Raw genomic sequence first — 22,996 nt, 5'->3', positions numbered from 1 at the left:
AATCAAACCTATGAAGCAATCATAAGAAATCATCATATCCAACAGTCAAATCGAGACAACAGTATTTAATGACCGTATAAAGATTACCCTTAGATGGCAGCTCAATTGGGAGCCCATTGCTTCCTGAGGATCACTCAATCATAGCCTTCAACTTACCCTCTCATTTTTCTGTACATCATTACAGTATAGAATGAATGGCTGTTTTCCTCAATTCTTTGCACCACAGAAATAATTGATTTCAGCAACTGGTATTTATAAGAAACAACAGAACTTAAAGTTCAATGAATATCTGCAGTACAAAAACCGCACTGGTGCAGCCGTGCAAGTTCTGAGTCTTTTAGTTGTTTGGTGGTACAGAACTTGAGTACTGCTGAAAAGACAATCATGTCAAAGCATCTTTCACTCATCAGGACACTTTGCGAGAATACCAATATAAGGAGTAAACAACAATTTATACTGTGTGAAGAAAGTGCTGATTGGTTGGCAAGTGGACTCTGATTGGTAGAGTGTTGCCATGAAGGATGCACCAATGATGATGACTGGCAGTTAATTGCTAAGTATTGTTTGAAATTTAAACTAGGCAGTTTGACCCTGATTGGTCAAGGCATTGCCCTGAGGAATAAGTCAGCGAATGGCTGTCACTTATTTTGTTCAGCTGAAACAGGCACAATGTGTGTACATGTTCTTTCTGTCTGCAAAGAATAGGGCCCGAAGTACAAATACAGGTAGCTTTCAGTACATGCAAATGTGCCACACTGCGAGCCCGACTGACAATCTTAAATTGGTTGTCAGCGTAATTCTTAGCATACTGAGGATTATTTAGCAAATGTTGTCCAATCACGGAATCACATCTAATGTTGGACACTGTGTTTTGAGTTTGCAAGCACGGGCTAGTTGGATATGGTCTGTAGCTTGCACGTTGCGAATAGTGTCTGGGACATGCTGTTTGATACGATCTGCCAGTCTTTGGGATGTATGGCCTACTTACCCAGCATCACACTGGCACTGAAATTAACATACCACATTACTCATTTGTGTGGTAGGCAGAACATCTTTTTGGTTTGACAGCAGCATCCTGTTAGTGGCTAATGCCACTCGTGTTGTTATTACTGCATAGTGGCAGTGTGAAACAGCTAGCTTCACCTCTTTCTCAAATTTGAGATACCTTGCCCTTCCAGTGTAATCTGAAGTAGACTGGGCACTTTTCAGGGCCCGTTCATGCGTTTGCATGATAAACAGTGTGAAATGATCTGATCAGGGTAGCCATTATGCTTCAGGGTGCCTTCGATGTGCCCTATTTCAGCATCAAGCTTGCACAAATGGTTGCCAATAAGACCAAACTTATAGCATGTGAAACTAAGAATCCCAACATGTATATTGACCAGTAAAGGTAAGCTTCTGGTAGGCTGTGATAGAGAACCCCCTGGCAGATTCCTCAATTAGTATGTCAAGGAAGGGGAGTTCATTTGACTGCTCCTTTTCAAAGATGAATTTGAGCGCAGAATGGAGCCCATTAAGACAAGTAAGGAAATCATTACATGCAGCTGTGAATGCTAGATATGTAGGCCATTATGTCCCAAAGACTGGTGGATCGTATCAAACCGCATGTCCCACTGTTTGCAATGGGCAAGGTACAGACTGTACACAACTAGCCCGCACTTGCAAAATTCAAAACACAGTGTCCAACATCAGATGTGATTCCACGAATGGACATTTTCTAAATAATCCTCAGTGTGCTAAGAATTACGCTGACAACCAATTCAAGATCGTCAGTCAGGTTCACAGTGTGGCACATTTGCGTGTAATGGAAGCTACATATATTAATGCACAGGGCCCTGCTCTTTGCAGACACAAAAAACATGTACGCACATTGCACCTGTTTCAGCTAAAAAAAAATATGACAGCCATTCGCTGACTCATTCCTCAGGGCAATGCTTTGACCGATCAAAGTCAAACCTTCTGGTTTAAATTTCAAACAATGCTTGGCAGTTCACTTTGCAGTCACCATCACTGGTGCATTCTTCATGGCAACACCTCTACCAGTGTCCAATTGCCAACCAATCAGCACTCTCTTCACATATACAATCACACCGTTGTTTCCTCCTTATATTAGCATTCTTGCGAAGCATCTGATGAGTGCAAGGTGAAAAGCTTCGCCATGTCTCTTTTTTCAGCAATACTCAAGTTCTGAGACATTTTTGAGGAGTGAGTAGCAATGTGGTGGCAGTTAAAATAATGGAAGAAATAAAAGTCAGGAGCAACTTCTGAGCTGGAGGCAGGATACTCGTCTTGAAGGACTCAGGAACCCTGACAGCAGACTACCTGGTTGTGATTTAAATTGCATCAGGGCTCCTGGAAATAGCCACAGCAAGGTTGCCACTAGCTCTCCAGCCTGTTACGGGCCCAATACTGCAGCCATTAAAACCAGTCTAATGCCTGGGCAGCGGATGGAATTAGTGGTGAGAGGTGAAGATGATTTCAGTTTCCCCAATGTTTAACTGAAGAAAATTGTGCTGAAGTGGTAGTTGAGTATTGTCATCTTACGTGTTGAAGCTGATCGTATGTATGTGGATGATGTCACCAAGGCACAACAGTAAGATGAGGAAGTGGAAGGAACCACAGACAAATCTCTGGGGAGCCCAGAGGTAACTGTGTACAGATGGGAAGCAAAGCAGTTGCTGGAGATGCTCTGGCTACAATCAGATAAGAGTGGAATCAAGTGAGGGAGGTGTTATGCAACAGAATAGGGATGTTGAAGAAGAATGGTGTGACCATGTCAAAGACTGCAGAGTGGTTGTGGGAGGAGGGCAAGGAGGGATTGTGCACCACAGTTACAATCAGAGGATCTCATTTGTAATTTTGAACAGAGCAAGGCTCAATTTGGAGATAAAAGCTATGCTGCCACTTCGATGACTTGGGTGAGGTGGGTACAGGGAGTAGAAAATATAGCCAGGTGAGGGAGGCTTCAGTAAGGTACAAGGTGTTGCCACATGTGAACCATTGAAAATGCCTTGTTAGCAATTGAAAGGAAAGTCTGCAGAACAAGGATTGCACCAATTCAATAAAGCCCAGCATTGCCTTCTCATGGCAATTAGGGATAGTTAATAAGTGCAACCAGTCTACATCCTGTGAATACATTTTTCAAAATTTCTTCTACTTGAGTCTTTTATTGGGTAACCAGGTCAAACCCATAAAGCAACTTTCGATGTCCAAAAAAAAGAGATCACCCTGTCCTTCTGCAGAAATGCAGGAGTTGATGATTGCCTGAAGGGGCAAACAGATTTATCTCCAAACACTCAACTCCTTAGTTCTTGTCATGTACCCCAACAAAGATTGAGCTGAGAATATTTTCCTGTGATCTCAATGCCAACAGTCTAGCTGAACTGTGTCATCATAGAAGGATTATGAACCAGATCCTCCCAGTTTGTTGATATGGAGTAGCATAGTATGTCCTTTCAAATGCATACAGATTACTCAACACAAAATCTGAAAATGCTTCCAAGTGTGGTGCTGTCCTCAAATCCAGACATATACCATATGGACTATTGTACAGTCCATTCAATTTCAGTCCAAGTTTTGCAAATGGAGGCCACGTCCTGGTGGGGGTTCATCTATTACCACCATCAACCACAGTTAAAAAATCCAATGCTCTAAAGGTCTACTTTGTTGGTGCTATTTAGGAGTGGCATAAAATCAGTCTTTTTTCCATATTCTTCCTTCTCCCATTTGCTATTTAACTTATTTGCTTGGCATTTCTTCTGACTTTCTTCTCTACTGAAAGCCTTAATTTCATTGTATGCTCCTTTCTTAAACTAAGTTTTACGTCTTATCAATCCATAGCGCTCCAGTTATCGTTCCTGGTGAGAATTTTTCTGGTCTACATCTATCCATCTTGTACTTAGCTATTTCTCACTTTTTTTGGCTTTATCCTCAAAGTTTCCAATACAATTAATGTGAGCGTGATCTATTCCAAACCTCTAAGAATTTGTTCCTTCCCTCACCAAAAAATTGGCTTTTCGACATTTTGCCCCTTTATATTACAATCATAGAATCTTAAGGCACCAAAGAGGCATCCGGTCTGTCATGCCTGTGGTGGCTCTTTGAAAAAGCTAATTTAGTCTGACACCTCAGCTTTATCCCCATAATCCTACAAATTAGTCCTCATCAAGTATTCTGACCATAAAACTAATTATGCTACAATCACTGGCCCCTAAGTGTTCTCTAAGCTTCAGGTCACTTAATTATCCACATTAATTATCTCAAAAGAAGATCTCAAACTGCATCTTACTCCATTGCACTTGTAACATAGTAATTTAGAAAGCAACTTTGAATATAATCCATGAACTCTCTCTTTCGCTTCACACCACATCCCCCACCTACCCCCAATTTAAATGTAAGTGATATTTGAATTGTGACAGGAAGGAAGTGTGTTCATAACAAATTAGCATATATTAAGCCAGCCAATTGCCCCAGTTGCTGGTCACAGTGAGTCACAGGAGACTCTGTATTGCTGAAACAGTGTTTTGCCATGTAACAAACTGCCTTACCACACTACAAATCTACAGTGACTAAACAAGCAAAACTCTCTTTTTGGAATTTTTTAATTAGACAGCGTCCTGAAGCGTTATCTACATTTAGGATTGGATTACATGTGTAATTTTTAATTAATTTACGAGATGTGGGTATCACTGGCTAGGCCAGCATTTACTGCCCATCCCTAAGTGTCCTTGAGAAGGTGGCGGTGAGCTGCCTTCTTGAACCACTGCAGTCCATGTGGTGCAGGTACACCCACAGTGCTGTTGGAGAAGGAGTTCCAGGATTTTGACCCAGCGACAGGGAAGGAACGACGATATAATTCCAAGTCAAGATGGTGGTGGCTTGGAGGGAAACAGGGAAACTTGCAGGTGGTGGTTTTCCCATCCATCTGCTGTCCTTGGTCTTCCAGATGGTGGCAGTCGCAGGTTTGGAAGGTGCTGCCTAAGGAGCCTTGGTGAACTTCTGCAGTGTATCTTGTAGCTGGTACACACTGCTGTCACTGCTCATTGGTGGTGGAGGGAGTAAATGTTTGTGGAAGGGGTGCCGATCAAGTGAGCTGCTTTGTTCTAGATGGTGTCAAGCTTCTTGAGAGTTGTTGGAGCTGCACTCATCCAGGCAAGTGGAGAGTATTTCATCACACTCCTACTTATGCCTTGTAGATGGTGGACAGGCTTTGGGGAGTCAGGTGAAGCAAGATTTAGTGGGTCTTACAGGAATGAAAAGAAATTGAGTAAAGTAAATTATTTAACAAATACTCCAGAGAGAAGAAACATTTACGAATTTACACAGATTAAAAAAAATATATATATACATACATATGTATACATATATACATATGGCTACAAATTACTGCTATCATAACCTTCAACAAATTCCCAAATTAATCTCCTTTAAGGCAACAGTAACCCATAGACTTAACTAGACACCAGAGGAATTCCTAGCCTCTGACCTGCTCTTGTAGCCACAGTATTCATATGGCTAGTCCAGTTCAGTTTTTGGTCAATTGTCACCCCAGGGTGATGATAGTGGGGGATTCAGCGATGGTAATGCCATTGAATATCATGAGGCAATGGTTAGATTCTCTCTTGTAGGAGATGGTCATTGTCTGGCACTTGTGTGGCACGTATGTTCCTTGCCACTTGTCAGCCCAAGCCAGGATAACGTCCAGGTCTTGCTGCATTTGGACATGGCCTGTGTATGTGTTTGCACGCATGAAATCTGCACGTGTGGTCTTAATGATCATTATATGTTGTTTCAATTATTTAAATTATTACCCAATTTCACTTATATTTTTAATAGGATATTCAGCAAAATGATTGGGGAAAATGTTCTAATTTGCATGTAGGAAGCAAATAATAGTACTGGGAAGTCTGGGGAGGAATTGTGGGAGTTGGGAAGATTGAGGTATTTCTGAGATTAAGCAGAATGAGGGGTGGGGGGGAAAGAGGTTTAGATTTGGAAAAAGTCAAATTTGGTTGTAGAATGTGACAGGAGTTCAGAGGTAATGTTAGGATTTTGTACAAGTGCGGAGGTGGTGGTTTGGGAGGGTGCTCAAGGAGGAAGAAAGTCAGGCTATCGGGCATCATTTGTAAGCCATAATCTTGTTTATGTGGAAATATCAATAAAAAATGAATAAATGCCTGCAACAACACAACAGATGCTGCTTCATAATAATACAGGCTATAGCTTTACTATATAAGAAAAAAAACCTAACTGTTTTCAGTGATTTGCAACTGACTGGATAGGACAGTCCACAACAAGCATGTTTGTCACCAGTGGAAAGAATAATAGATTCAAGGGCCAGATTTTTGCAGAGTTGGGCGGGCTCCACAAGCCTTTATAAACGGAGGGCAGGATCCGAATGTAGCAGTCCCACCTCATTTCCAGCACATCCCATTTTTGCTGGCGGGTGAAGGAGCGGGGCATGAATCACACCAGGCAAGAAACCCGAATTCAGCAGGGCCACTTGAAACTAGTGCCGAATTGAAACAGACTCCACATTCTAAGGGCCTTAACCCAATGCGGGAGTCACAAATTTATGGAGGAGATGTAAATGCTTGTGAAGGGTGGATAAGGTCTGAAGTTACTTAAATCCCTAGCCCTTTAAAAAGAAAAAGAAAAATAGGCTGCAACTGTCAGAATAAAAAGAGCAGACATCTGTTGCTGGAGTGCATTGATTGATAGGCTATCTCACGTAGCTTAGCAAAAAACATTATTGATATTTCTCAAGGGCTGTTATTACACTTGAGCCCATTCTGAATGCTTGGCTAGGTTTCAAAAGGTCCAAAACCAGTAGGGGCGGGGGGAGGGAGAGAAGGTTCACATTTGAAATGATAAGCCCTAGCCTTTTCTTGCATGTTTAGTGGTTAGCTAGTGGGTAGTTCTGCAACTTCACACCCTTCATGTATTTGAATGCAGAATCTCTCAGTGAAGTACCAGTATAGCGAAGCCAGTGGAGGAGTAGGGCAATCTGGACAGCAACTTCCTAATCTCCACATTTAACTGCACATATGCAGACTCTAGAAGTTGCTGTCTGATCTACTCCATAACAACAGTGAGCACTGATAGACTCTCTATTCATAACACAAAAGCCAGGCCCTTAATATTTAGAGGCAAGAGAATACCAGCTTTAAGAGGGAGATTCACTACCTGCATTTCAAAAGTGTTAAAGAGATATACCATTAACAACTTTTGGGAGACTTTCTGTGTCAAAAACAAATTCTGATTGCATCAAATCAACCTACTTAATGTTTTTGGTACTAACACAACAGGGCTAAATTGGATTTAGTAGAGACATGGCTATTCCAAGATGTTTTAGCAATTATTCCTCCCCTTGCCCTAAAAGAAATAACCCATGGGTATTAGTCCATAGGTGTGGTAGTCTTCAATAAAATGCCTAAGTGGCCATTAAATCATAGGTTCTCTGCCAAACCTGATCCTAGCCTAAGCTACTGCCCACACACAAGCACTTCATTCTTTCACAGGATGTGGGTGTCGCTGGCTAGACCAGTATTTATTGCCCATCCCTAATTGCCCTTGAAAAGGTGGTGGCAAGCTGCCTTCTTAAAACACTACAGTCCATGTGGTGTAGATACACCCACAGTACTATTAGGAAGGATGTTCTTGGATTTTTACCCAGCAACATTGAAAGAATGGCAATACAATTTCAAGTTAGGATGGTGAGGCTTTGGGGGGGCGGAATTGCAGGTGGTTATGTTCCCGTGCATCTGCTACCCTTGTCCTTCTAGGCAGTAGAGGTCGAGTTTGGAAGGTGCAGTCGATTTCCCAAAATAAGTCATGGCAGTGATCCTGGCTCATTTTCTCTCTCATTCTCAGCCTACTGATGCTGAGGCCTATTCCAGCACTCTCCCTCAAATTACTGCCCAAGATGAATGTAAATTTTAATTATGTACATTAATTCATCTAATTGAACTGTGTGGTGGAAAAATCTCTGTAAAGTATTATCTTAGTTGGTGTCTATTATACTCCCCAAATCATTCAAACAAATATGAATTGTTTTACTCATTTTAAGTAGGATGCTGTTTGTACATTGCAACAGCTGACAACACTATCATTGTACAGACAATATTAGTGGCAAGTAATGATAATTTCTTTACACATGAATCTATCACTTTTACTGCTTTTGTTGGGATATTACAACAATGACACTGGGTCTGGACCTGTTTCAGTTCTACTCACCAAGATTAGTAAATATTTTTGCACAATAAAATTATAGTTAACAATTCGCTCAGTTTCATACTGAACTTTATGAGCAAACAGCCCATATTTTCTCTTCATTCATCACTCCATAGTCTAATGATAACTAATATCTGGCACTAACTTCATTCTAAGGCATTATTATCTATTCATTTAGAAGTTAAAACAATATAAAAATAGCTTCTTAAGTACACATACTACTTTGATATCCCTCATTATCAATTACTGGGATTTCAAAACACCATTGACTGATTATCGCAACAAATGGATAAAACAATGCAATATCATCAATTTATGCAAAACATCCGATATCTGAAGTTTCAGCACAATGGAAGTATCTTTCAGCCTTTAACATTATTATCTTTACCTGAGGTAGCACTGCTGGTCCTTGGCTTGCCAACCTCTGCAATGAGCTGACCTGGGGGACCTTAATGGGCACTGCAGTAATAGTTCCCAGTGTCTGTATATGGAAAAAGAATGACAATATTGTTAGAGCTGTCAGTCAGTGTGTTTTTAATTTCAACTCTGTAAGTTAATTTACAATTTCTACAAAATTTGAAATTTCTAACTTGACAAGAACAATAGACCTTCGACAATTTAACCATTAATGATCTTGTCTGAAAGAGAAATATTTTCCTCAAGGGGAAACAAAGTATAAAAAAATTAAATCCTGCACACACAAAAATTGAATATTTCACTCCATGTGAGTTTCGTAGCTGAAAGGTTGAATGCATCTTTAAAAGAATTTAGCAATTCCTGCCTGCACTACTTCGTCGTCTTTGACTTTGCAGCCCCAAGCTGGACTGTTCAAGTGGAAATATTAAGGATGGAAAAGGCGCAGTTAGATGTTTCCTTGGCCCCTCAGATACTTGTTACCCGACAACAATACTTTACATTAACATTGAGAGTGGGTGAAGGAGACTAAGGTGGATGAGAGCTGACAGTGAATCTTCCACTGCCTATGGAGGTCATGAAGGTGGTTTTGGGAATTCCTGGTATGAGTGAGTGGTATTAAAGTTAGAGGATATGAGAGGAAGAAAAGAGAATGCGAAGGAGGTCGAGGAGTTACAGCATTCAAATATTGTAACAGAGTTGCAGTGAAGAAAATCCTGGGTTACAGAAAAGTTAGAAGTAAAGAAACAAGCTAAAGAGCAGAGCAGAAGTTAAAAGAAAGAATATGTGATATGTTCTGTTCTAAAGTAAAAGGAAACATGGTTTTATTTTCAGTTTCTGAGTGTATGAGAGTATGAGGAAGATTCCTAATCTATGAAAGAAAGATTATCTTAAAGTTGTGTGTGATGCTTGTTTTCAGTTTGAGGTCAGTTGATGTTCTGTTATATCTGTTATAGTTATTAGCATATGCCATGTGAGTTTGTCAATTGTTTGTCCTCTGTAATCATACATGCATATTGTTTTTGGGTATGCATGGGAGTATGAGGATTGTTGAATGTGTTTATTTAAAGTTTAAGATTTTGAACCCAGAACTGGGGAAATTTCTGGATTACATTTTAAATTGGAGAAGCTAGTGTGGCTGTTTCAGAGTTCATAAACTGCAGAAGCTCTGCCTTCTAATTCTATATTGGAATACTGACGTTTGATTTCTACTAAAACCTAATCTTTTGTACCATTTTATTCAGATTTTTTACAGTAATTCAGAAAGGCACTTGAAGGAAAGAAAAAGACTTAATTTTTGTAAGTGTATTTGAATGTTTCTGTGGGCGGGGTTGTCCGCCGCCACCCAGATCGATGGGTCCCAATGAAAGTCAATGGACTTTTGGCTGGGCTGCCAAATCTCCTGCTGCAGATCCGGACATGACAGGGCCAGAAAATCACAGCCTGTGTCTCTGGCTATGGACTTACCTTTTTTAATGTGTTCTGTTTGGTTTAAAATTTTTGTCTCAATTAAATTGGAATTGAGGTTAATTTTTTTATTCTTTCATGAGAAGTGGGCATTGCTGGCAAGGGCAACATTTGTTGCCCAGCCCTAATCGCCCTTGAGAAGCTGGTGCTTCTTGAACCGCTATAGCCCTTCTAGTGCAAGTGCACTTACAGTGCTGATTAACCTATTAAATTGTGAAAATCTGACTTACACTGGGACCACAATTATATTCTGGTTACAATAAGTTATGAGAGAATCTCTACTTCCAGAGAGAGTCACAAGTAATTGGGATTTTGAATTTCTGACAAATTCCAATGAGTCAGTAATTTGAAATGACTGTTTAATTTTCTTGATGATCCAAGAATATGAGACCAGGGAAAAGAAGAAAGGCGATTTCTGCTGCGATGATAATCATCTGTTGACATCTTATAGTTGGACTGTAACACAAATTGTTTCATAGAGTGTTTCAATTGTAAGTTTACTTTGAGGCTGCAAGAACCTGACATTGATTGATGATGTCTGGGTTTGTCTCCTTTTGAAATGCAGAGAAGTTAACTTCACAAGCATCCATGTATTTTGCTGTGGTTTATATTATCACATTAATTATATTTTTAACTCATCACGCAATAATTTCCATATTGAAAATTTATTTGAAGTTTAATGGGATTGCTTGATATTATTTTGGGATCCATAGCACGGATTTACTAAATTCAATGGAAATAGATTTGAGGTTAAGTTTGTACATATTGCATCCTTTTCATGGGTTTGATGTTACTAATGATCAGATACAGATATACACACATCTGAAAGTTGCATTTTATTATTCTAATTAATCTCACACAATTGTGTAGTGTGGCAGTTTACAATTCTATCAACACAAAGTTACCACAGGCTTTAAAATGGCATCCTGAAAATCTGAGTTTGCAGCAATTCTACTTTGATCCCAACCACGTTATTCAGAAGGAGGAGATGCAGAAATGAAGTTCAAGCTTTCAGTAGCTTCAATGTTTGAATCGGTGATTTCTGTGGATATTAACTATCAAATAGCTTAAATGGGTGAATGTTCGCACAGTGTTGGATCAGGTTGGATATGTGAGCTGGCAAGAGTCATTATTCGCAGGCAGCCCAACAGCTACTGGTGTGATGGACATGATGTTGTGCCCAGTTCTTATGCTGGTGTTGTTTCAACTCATAGTGTTGGTGATATCAATTTATTACAGGTGGCGTGTTCAAAAACAGGGTCTACAATTGGGCATTGCTGTTGAGCGGGCTAAAATGACTGCACAAATGTTACCCAGATAGCATCTGGTGGAAAGAACAGATAGAAGAAGCAGGGGAGTGTGGGCTCATGCTACTTAAGTATTCAATGTAGTTTATTGTTTGTGGGTTAAAACAGTTGCCAGTTCTGCTGAACAGGGATGCTTTGTTAAAGGATGAGGGGCTGAAAAAGTGGGAAAGTCACTCACTCAAACCTTAAGGGTTTGTGAACTGTTTATAGTAATAAAGTGCTTGCGTGGATCTGTAACATGGTAATGGGATCATTGGGAGAGATTGATGAACATGAGTGTATCTTCTTTGTTCAATGTTATCTGCGCTCTCAGGATCACAGAATTGGTATGGCGCAGGAGGGGGCCATTTGGCTCATCATGTCTGTACTGGCTCTCCAAATGAGCAACTCACCTAGTTCCATTCTCCTGCCTTCTCTCCATAACACTGCAAATTCTTCCTTTTCAAATAACAGTCTAATGCCCTTTTGAATGCTTCAATTGAACCTGCCTCCACCACACTCTCAGGCAGTGCATTCCAGACCCTAACCACTCGCTGTGTGAAAAAGTTTTCTCTCATATCACGATTGCTTCTTTCACTAATTACTTTAAAACTCATTCTTGATCCTTTCACGAATGGGGACAGCTCCTCCCAGCTACTCTGTCCAGACACCTCGGGATTTTGAATATCTCTATTAGATTTCTACTCAGCCTTCTTTCCTCTAAGGAAAACAGTCCTAACTTCTCCAATCTATCTTCATAACTGAAGTTCCTCATCCCACCAACCATTCTTGTGTGAGTCTTTCTGCAATCTCTCCAATATCGTCACATCCTTCTTAAAGTGCAGCATCCAGAACTGGATGCAATACCCCAGCTGAGGTTGAACTAGTAGTGACTTATAGATGTTCAACATAACTTCCTTGCTCTTGTACTCTATGCTCCATTAATAAAACCCAGGATGCTGTATGCTTTATTAACTGCACTCTCAACCGGTCCTCCCACCTTCAGTGACGTATGTACATATACACATAGGTCCCTCTACTCCTACACTCCCTTTAGAGTTGCAACTCCTATTTTATATTGTTACTTTATGTTCTTTCTACCAAAATTAATCACTTCACATTTCTCTGCATTGAACTTCATCTGCCACCTGTCTGCCCATTCTACCAACATATCTATGTCCTTTTAAAGTTCTACATTATCCTTCTCAGTTCACAATTGTTCTGAGTTTTGTATCAAATGCAAAATTTGAACCTGTGCCGTGTAGATCAAGGTCTAGGTCATTAATATATGTCAGGAAAAGCAAGGTTCCCAACACTGACTCCTGGAGAACTCCACTACAAACCTTCCCCTATCGTGAAAAATATCCATTATGCACTACTCTGTTTCCTCCACTAGGCCAATTCCGTATCCATGTTGCTACTGTCCCTTTTGTTGATGAGCTATAACTTGGTGTTAATGCAGAGCGGGGGAGTACTCCTCTCTATGTTGAAGCAAATTGGAGGAATCACTGAGGGTGACAAGGGCACAGATGTACTCTGGGTGGGGGGACTTAAATGTGCATCACCAAGAGTAGCTGGGTAGCATCACTACAGACCGAGCTGGCCGAGTTGTAAAGGACATAACTGCTAGACAAGGTCTGCGGTAGGTGGTAAGGGAACCAACAAGAGGGGAAAAACATACATGACCACATCCTCACCAACCTGCCTGCCTAGGGTGCATCTGTCCATGTATCGGTAGGAATGACCATCGCAGAGTCCTCGTGGAGACAAAGTCCCATCTTCACATTGAGGATACCCTCTATCGTGTTGTGTAGCACTACCACCATGCTAAATTGTATAGGTTTCGAATAAATCTAGCAACTCAAGACTGGGCATCAACAGCAGCAGCAGAATTATACTTGACCACATTCTAACCTCATGACCCAGCATTTCCCCACTCTAGCATTACCAACAAGCCAGGGAATCAACATTGGTTCAATAAAGGGTGCAGGAGGACATGCCAGGAGGAGCATCAGGCATACCTAAAAATGAGGTGTCAACTTAGTGAAGCTGCAACCAAGGACTACTTGCATGCCAGATAGCATAAGCAGCAAGCAATAGGCAGAGCTAAGTGATTCCACAACCAACGTATCAGATCTAAGCTCTGCATTTCTGCAACACCCAGTTGTGAATGGTGGTGGAAAATTAAACAACTCACTAGAGGAGGAGGCTCCACAAACATCCCCATCCTCAATGATGGAGGAACCCAGCACATCAGTGCAACAGATAAGGCTGAAACATTTGCTATGATCTTCAGCCAAAAGTGCCGAGTGGATGATCCATCTCGGCCTCCTCTGGATGTCCCCAGCATCACAAATGCCAGCCTTCAGCTAATTCAATTCACTCCACATATCATCAAGAAACGGCTGAAGGCACTGGATACTGCAAAGGCTATGGGCCCTGACCATAGTACTGAAGACTTGTGCTCTAGAACTTGCTGCAGCCCTAGCAAAGCTGTTCCAGTACAGCTACAATGCTGGCATCTACCCGGCAATGTGAAAAATTGTCCAGCTATGCCCTGTACACAAAAAACAGGACAAATCCAAACTGGCCAATTACCACCTCATCAGTCTACTCTCAATCATCAAAGTATTAGAAGGGATCATCAACTATGCTATCACGCGGCACTTGCTTAGTAATAACCTGCTCGCTGATGCTTAGTTTGGGCTCCATCAGGGCCACTGAGCTCCTGACCTCATTACAGCCTTGGTTCAAACATGGATAAAAGAGCTGAACGTCCAACGTGAAGTGAGAGAGACTGCCTTTGACATCAAGGCAGCATTTAACTGAGTATGACATGAAGGAGCCCTAGCAAACTGGAGTCAATGGGAATCAGGGGAAAACTCTCTGCTGGTTGAAGTCATACCTGGCACAAAGGAAGATGGTTGTGGGGTTGGCGATCAGTCATCTCAGCTCCAGGACATCATTGCACGAGTTCCTCAAAGTAGTGTCCTAGGTGCAACCATCTTCAGCTGCTTCATCAATGACCTTCCTTCCATCTTAAGACCAGAAGTGGAGATGTCCACTGATGATTGCACAATGTTCAGCCCATTTGTGACTCCTCAGATACTGAAGCATTCCATGTCCAAATGCAGCAAGATCTTGACAATATCAAGGCTTGGGCTGACAAGTGGCAAGTAACATTCGCGCCACACAACCGCCAGGCTATGGGCATCTCCAGCAAGAGAGAATCCAACCACTGCCTCTTGACATTCAATGGCATTACCTTTGCTGAATGCCCCACTAAAATCCTGGGAGTTACCAATGACCAGAAACTGAACTGGACGAGCCATATAAATACTGTGGCTACAACAGCAGGTCAGAGGCTAGGAATCCTGCAGCGAGTAACTCATCTCCTGACTCCCCAAAGCCTGTTCACCATCTACAAGTCAGAACTGTGATGGAATAATCTCCAATTGTCTGGATGAGTGCAGCTTGACACCACACAGGACAAAGCAACCTGCTTGATTAGCACCCCATCCACAAACATTCACTCCCTCTACCACTGATACACAGTGACAGCAGTGTGTACCAACTTTAAGATGCACTGCAGGAATTCACCAAGGCTCCTTAGACAGCACCTTCTAAACCCACAGCCGACACCATCTAGAAGGACAACGCAGCAGATACATGGGAACACCACCACCTGGAACTTCCACTCCAGCCACTCACAATCGTGACTTGGAAATATATCACCGTTCCTTCACTGTTGCTGAGTCAAAATCCTGGAACTCCCTCCCAGTATTTATATGATTGGTCCAGTTCAGTTTCTGGTTAATGGTAATCCAATGATAATGATCTTTGCTTCCACCCAGTTTCAAATGTTTTGGTAGTGTACAATAAGCTGCCACACTTCACAAAATAGTTTTTATATACATGGGTAACAATACCTCATACATCTTGTTGTGGTTCAGTAATAGCACCTTCACCTCCATGTCAGAAAGTTGATGATTCAAGCCCTACTCCACAGACAAGCACATAATCTAGGCTGACACTTCAGTGCAGTACCAAAAGTATGGTACAGTGTTGGCGATGACGTTGTCAGTGGCCCTGGCTGCTCTCTCCTGGACATAAAAGATTCCATGGCACTATTTCAAAGAGGTATTGGGGAGTTGCCTGGCCAATATCTATCCCTCAATCAACATCGCTAAAGAAATTATCTGATCATTATCACATTGCTGTTTGTTGGACATAGTTATGTGCAAATTGACTGCCAAGTTTTCTACATTACACCTTTGACAACTGAAAAAAAAGTACCTCATTGGCTGTAAAGCATGTTGGGATGTCTTCAGATCATGAAAGGTGCTATAAAAATGCAAGTCCTTTCTTTACCTTCTAAAATTGTGGAGAATTTTGTTATTAAGCTGATACCGGGAGCAGAAATGGCATCATTTGTATACACAGTCATATTATTCAAAACAAAAATTTCTAAACCATGTCCGCAAAACCTGTAATTCTGCTTTAACTTTTTCAAATAACTCATGTTTTCAAAAAGCATTTAATTAAACTGAAGTTTAATTCATTGATATATTCCCCTCCTTCCTCCACAACCACCACCCTCATCCCAAACGAAACTTAATATTGTCTTCTCAGGATTTTAACTTGTTTAATTTTCTCCTAAATACTTTCTTGTGCAATAAAAAAGCCTGTGTGTGATCTGCACAATTTTTGCCGTATCATTGTACTCTACAAGTAATACAGTATAACTGTTCCAATGAGTGCAATAAATACAGGTGCCTAAACCAACATTTGAATACATGATACACATTTCAGGTAAGTAACTGCTGTGCACCTTCCAAACCGCGACCTTTACCACCTATAGGTACAAGGGTATTGGATTACTTTCTTCTATTTTCTTTCATTATATAAACACAGAAAACAGTTGTAACAACTTCAGAATCAATTCCCTTGTTTTCTTTTTTGCTGAACATTCATCAGTCGAAGTGACGAATGAATGAATCCATCAAACTGGTTCTTATTTTCACTTTCTTTCTCAAATGCGTTGAATGTTGCATTGTAGAAATGCTAATATTCAAGTTTGTTTGCTTTGCATTGAAAGACTGCCATTTTCACACTAAGAATCAAAATGAGTCCAGTACACATTGTAAAATTGGTCTAAAAAAAGTATTTATTTTGTTCCAATAAACAAAACAATGTTTTAGGCAAAAATAACATTGAGTTCACAGCCCTCACCGATAGAACTCGCTGTTATTAGCTGTAAAAAAAACCCCAGCCATTTGTGGCAAGGAAGAGATATGCCATTAATTGTGAATTGCCACAAATGGCTGGACATTGGTGTCGCTCTAAAATTAGCTTTGCAGAAACAGGAATTCATTGTCAATCTCCCCACCAATGTCAAGAGATTGTTGGATTTGCACCGTAAATACAAATTAAACTCGCCACAGAAAATTAGGGCTGCTATTTCTTGAATAAGAGCCCTGTTATTGGGGCAAATAATGGGCTTGTCATACCACTGAAACGTGGGGGCCCAGAAAGGGAACATTGGAAACTGTGGAGTCTCCTTCTTGCAGTTAGTGAATTGTTCCTAGAGGATTTTTACATTTATAATGTTTAAATTTCTTACTTTTCCTATTTATTTTGTTTCCAAGTGTTTTTTTTTTACTCTTATCTACCTTATTTCCTTCCTGTTGTTTGCTCTGTTTTGTTCTCTATCAATACATTTAAGCTGCTAAGGAAATAAAGTATTAACCCAGTCATTCACCAATGTTTCAGACATCTCATCAACCTTGTCACGCCGTTAACAATTTGCACTTACGACAAGTTGTGGCGCAAGAATAATTGGAGTTGACGGGTAAGGAAAAAAATCCAATTCATGCCACATGCTACAGGATGCCCTGCTCTGGCAAATTCTGAGCGGATATGTTTTGAAATTTGCAAGAATGCCTGAGGTATTAAAGCAGCTTTTAAAATTCATTCTTCCATTTGTCCTTAGTTTCCATACTCTAAATTCACACTTGGTTAACATACTGTATTAGTATTTTCATATTATAGTTCTCAGGCATAAACAGTCCAAAAGGGTGCTGCAAGTACTTTTAAGTAAAACTTCCATTAGGACCAATCTTTTATCTGTATTTGCAACAAAGCATCTGTACTGGCAGAAAGAGCTATTATGAGATCTGCATTCATCCTGCATGTACTTCTGGATAAGAATCATTGGAGGCCAAAAGAGTAGGGCTGATTCCCTCCTTATTTAAATTATGATGAGCCATCTCCTGGCCAATATCGGAAGAAATAGAATCAATGTCATCATATAGGGGTGAGGCAGGGGAGGAGGAATCCTGTTTCTCACCTCAATTTGGCCTGGTTAAAATAGAGGGGTGCAGGAACGTTTCAGGATTGCCATGTGATTTCATTGCCATTTTAATGATATTCCCAACAAGTTTGTGCCAGGTGGTGGATTAAATTAATGTCAATGTTTTTCAATATTAGCATTTGTAATGTCTGTAAATGTCCATGAATAACGCCGTCAAATATGAACATGCTATTGCAGGAGGCAGATTTTATTTTGATTTGCAAAATTGATATTCTCTTAGCTATATATGAATAAAAGGCATTTGTTTAAAAAGAATCAAAATATTGATCAGTATTATTCACTGCAGACTGCTGAATAATGTTCTCATTTCCAAAATTAATTGCATTCATTACCCCTTCAAATAAAAGTAGAAGAATAAGTTTACACTCTGATCTTTCATTCTTGCTGTGATATTGCTCTCATATTACTCAACTGACTCATGATTTGCACAATATTTTTCCCAGTAGAAAAATGTGTGCATAAATGCTGTGGCTCAATGGCATAGCAACATATCATAATTAGAAATAAAAACAGAAAATGCTAGAAACACAGGCAGCATCTGTGGAGAGAGACAGAGTTAACGCTTCAAGTCGATGACTCTTCCTTCTCTGGTTTTATTTCAGATTTCCAGCATCTGCAGCATTTTGCTTTTGTACTATAATTAGAAATTGGATTAGATTAATTGATCTTGGCACAATTTCCTCTTCAAGTTACTTTATCTACTTCACAATCAAAAAAAAGCTGCCAAACTCTGCGAAATCATGTAGAGGTAGTGGTAAATTTTCACCATTAAGCCCGTAAGCATGTATAATAGAAAGGAGTCACCTTAAGACCTGCTTTTGGTCCTCTTCTCTACCTCATCTACATGCTGCTACTTGGTGACATTGTTTGTAGAAATGAGCCTGGATTGGTGGTAGTATTGAGAGCAAAAATGTCAGCATTTGCCAACATTGCTCCTCTGAGAGTGGCAGCAAGGTCTGGACACCACAGATGCACAGGTAAACATGGAAGTCCAGAAGTTACCATCAGTAATCGTATACTTCTCCAGATGGTGAGCTGTTGAAGTTCCACTACCCACCTCCCCCACAACAACCAACCCCAGAATGAAATTTTGTTTTGGATTTCCAGCATCCGCAGTTTTTTGTTTTTATCTCAGAATGAAATAGTTGAACTGATGAGAACTTACACTGTTATTCTCACCATGAAAACCATTCAAAAACTTACATCTTGTTGAATGAGATATAATTGGGCTTTTAACCATGTGCTAAGTTCATAACTAGTGCTAAACAGCCTCACTGGCCCTGCAAGAGTAAATTTCTGTTTGTTGAATGTCAAATCTCCTCATTATAAGAAATTCCACATATTATAATTTTTTTTAAAAGCCTCTTCATATTTTAGCTTCTATCTCAATGCCGTGTGTACATCCCAATCATTTATTTTGTGAACTGAAAAATTTCAAAGCTAGAAGCAAAAGGAGTGACATTTTTATGTCTTAGTTGGTATCTGTGAGAATATTTCAATGCGATTGGCTATTTAACTTGCTTGATATCTTCATTAGTGCCGGATGTCTGGAGATTCACTTGACTCTGTGGAAGATTCAAACTGACTTCTGGAAAGGGGAAGTCTGCACCACTGAAAACGCTAGATCTTTGTGGAGTTTTCTTCAAGGTCAGTGGCAAATGTCATTGCTTCACTGCTGACCGTAAAATCCAGCCCACAATGTCAACTTCTATAGTTAACTTGACTATACCTAGCTCTAGCTCTCTACACCAACTTGCAATCCAGCCACTGCATCACAGACTGCTTGTCCAACTCCTAGTCTTGAATGAGCCACAATATCCTTAAGCAAACGATTTTGAAGAACAAAACCATCATCCCTATTGGTAAAATTCCTCCATGATATCATCCTTCCCCATCTCTGTAACATCCTTCAGCCCTGCATCTTCCCGTCTCCCCAAGTGTGCACCTCCGCTGCCCTTTTTGTCTCATATTAGCAACTGTCTAGACTCCACACACAGGAATTCCCCAAGTTATCAGCCTCTCCACTTCTCTCTCAAGTCTTTTCCTAACTAGTCTTCCGACAAAATATTTTGTTCTTTGTTTCAGAATTCATTTTTACAAACGATGTCTCTGCAAAGTTCCTTGAGAAACTCTTCTATGCTAAAAGCACTACATAAATAAATATTGTTGTTAACAGTAGAAACTAAAGTTGCAATGCTTAGATACAAACAGAAAGTGCCAGAAACACTCAGCTGTCAAGCAGCATCCGGAGAGAAAAGCCAGGTCAATGATCTTTTACAAGTACTGGAAAAAGTTAAGAGATGTTAACAGGTTTTAAACAAGTACAGAGGCAGTGAAAGTATTAGGGAAAAGGACAAAAGGGAAGGTCTGTTATGGGGTGGAAGGCAGACTGCAAGAGACATTCAACGACAAAATGGATGATGGTATAAAGCAAAAGGAGACAGTAACAGGACAAGAAAACAAACAAATGATAGGCCTGCAGTATGTGTAAACGATAATAGCAGATAATAGCAGAAAAATAGGGCAGAGGTTATGATCTGAAATGATCTGAACACAATGTTGTATCTGGAAAGCTGCAAAGTGTTTAACTGAACTTTGAGGTGCTGACCCTCAAGCCTACGTCAAGTTTCACTGGATCAGGCCACCAGAAATTTAGAGTTATGCTTGCTGGACTAAACCCAACATTGAGGAGGCTACATTGTGAACTATGAACACAATTCCAAATTGGAAGTAGTACAAGTAAATCACAATTGCACTTAGCATTTGGGGTCCTGAATAGTGGGTAGGAACAAAGTAAAAGGGCAGCTGTTGCTTCTCCTGCACTTACTGGAGGAAAAAAAGGGTGATTAAGGAGTTGACCAGTGTGTTGTGGAAGGAACATTCCCCTCAGAATACTAAAAAGGGGAGCTGAGGGAAAGATGTATTTGACGGTGACATCATGCTGGAGGTGGTGAAGCATAATCCGATGAATATGGAGGATGGTGCAGCGGCAAGTGAGAATGTGAAATGTGATTCTGGGAGGGAAAGGAAGAGGTGAGCAGAAATGAGGGAAATAGAATGGACACAGTTGGAAGCCTGGTGGAGGGAAATCTTCGGATGAGGAAAATAGAAGGCATATCAAATGAAATGCTAAGCCTAACTGTTCTTCAGTGGCCTCAAAATGTATTTTTCACACGCCAGCTGCCAGTTAAAGTTCTTTATGTGCCATACTATTAATGTCAGCTGTGGCTCAGTTGGTAGCAATCTCGCCTCAGAATCACAAAGTTCCGTGGTTCAAGTCCCACACCAGGACTTGAGCACATAAATCAAGTCTGACTCTCCAGTGCAGTACTGAGTGTGGTGGTACGATACCGCATTCATCTGTCAATATTGGCCCCTTAGCAAGTGCATTCACACCAATCCATCCACCAGAACTGGTGGCCCAGGGTGCAAATAACCAAATGGTTTGAAAACTAGAAACAAAACCAAATCAGATGAGGTCCACCTCTTCTACATTAGAGAATACTGACCTTCCCACCACATCGGGGTTACTGCAATTGGAGACAGCAAGACGTTAATCAAAAGCCTTCCTCACCTCAGGAGACCACAATCCAGGATTCCCCAAAACTTCAGGAACCAGGGGCTACACGGAGTCATCGCGCTCTAAAGGCAAAGCATGGCGGACGAAATTGTTAAAAAGAACCAGCGTCAATTCAATAAACAAGAATAGGGAACATAGTCAATGTAAGGAAAGGGATAAACCCACGACATCCCAACATGAAAGGGAAACTATTGATAGGGAAAAGAAAGAAGTCAACAGCAAGGAGAGGAAGGATCAAGTGTTGAATTGAAACAAACATGACACAAAATACTGATGTTTCTACTGATGAACAGACAAGTTAGAACAAAGAGATCCAACGTGAGACTATGAATCCTCCAAGCTTCAAAAGAAAACAATCAGGGAGAGTTGTGAAACCTCCAGATCATTTAAACCTGTGAAGTCAGAGACTTGGGGGGGAGAAGGGGTAGCATGTAAATTTGAATGTAAATATATTTGGATAAAGACTTGGGGTTTGGTGTAGTATTAGAATGTAGAGGACTGAAAGGGTTAATGTGGGACTGGGGAAACAGTACCGCCCACATGATGATGTAGAGGGAGTTACGTGACTAGTTGTAGTCTGAATGGAGATAGCTCATGGCTTGGACTGAAGAAGACTGCTGTCTTGTATATCTGTACATAGTTATGTACTACAATAAACAGTTACTGTTCAGACTCTATGCCTCTGAACCTTTTCCTTCGATAACCGCAACATAGCAAATGCTATCTTTTAGATGAGACACTAAACCGAGGCCCTGCCTGCATTCTCAGATCAATGCTAAAGATCTGATGGCACTATTTTGAAGGCAAGCAAGGGAATTATCCCTGGTGTCCTGGTCAATATTATCCCTCAATCTACATCAAACAAACATATTAGTTGCTTATTATCACATTACAGTATGCAAACTGGCTGCCAAGTTTCCTTGATTACAATAGTGGCTAAACTTCAAAAATACTTCATTGGCTGCAGAACAGTGAGACAACAGCGGTCATGAAAAACACTATATAAATGCAAGTCTGGCTTTCTTTCCTATAAACAAATTAAAACTTAATACTGTAATAACTCATTATATTACTTTCATTTTGTATTCACTATACAGAGTTGATATACTTCTATACATTGGGAATGCATATGAAACATATATACCATGTGTGAATAACTCTTATGTTTACAAAACATAAAAGTTCCTTTTTCAACAATTAGTCAAATAGAAGGATCTATTTCCAACATCCACGCTCTTATCTATCCAGATCCACGGTCATTGCTAGTCAGTCACAAATGTTTTTTTCACCAGTGGGAAAAATAATCTTCAAGTGATTAGTTTTGGTGATGCAAAAGATTTTACATTTTTCTTCCTCCTTTTAGACCAAGGTAATACTTCCTTTTTTGCCAATGCAGCTTAAAGAGGAAAATATATTGCAAACAGTTCATGAGTCTCAGCCTTACATTTACTCAATGTCACAAAAGTAATCAATAAGGAATTCTCAAAGGTGGCCTCATGGACTGCCCCAATAGAACAGTTGCGGCACAGAAGGGAAAATATGACAGACACAATGCATGTGTCCTGTTGCTTTGCTGTTCTCTGGTATCTTGTACTGCTTACTTGTGTCTGCTATATGAAGTCATCATTCATTTGTGCTGAGAGG

The 22,996-nt window shown here is 40.4% G+C and overlaps 1 protein-coding gene across 1 annotated transcript in view; it reads right to left on the bottom strand.

Moving 5' to 3' along the window:
• phf21b (PHD finger protein 21B) overlaps nt 1–22,996 on the bottom strand; it is a 249,813-nt gene that overhangs the window by 107,093 nt on the left and 119,724 nt on the right. The window contains exon 6 of the mRNA XM_041215898.1: nt 8,621–8,713. Within this exon, the coding sequence (XP_041071832.1) occupies nt 8,621–8,713 (93 nt within the window). The remainder of the gene's footprint in view (nt 1–8,620; nt 8,714–22,996) is intronic.

The sequence above is a fragment of the Carcharodon carcharias genome, chromosome 21 (genome assembly GCF_017639515.1).
Source record: "Carcharodon carcharias isolate sCarCar2 chromosome 21, sCarCar2.pri, whole genome shotgun sequence".
NCBI classification, from domain to species: Eukaryota; Metazoa; Chordata; class Chondrichthyes; order Lamniformes; family Lamnidae; genus Carcharodon; species Carcharodon carcharias.
This window is presented reverse-complemented; position numbering and strand designations above follow the sequence as displayed.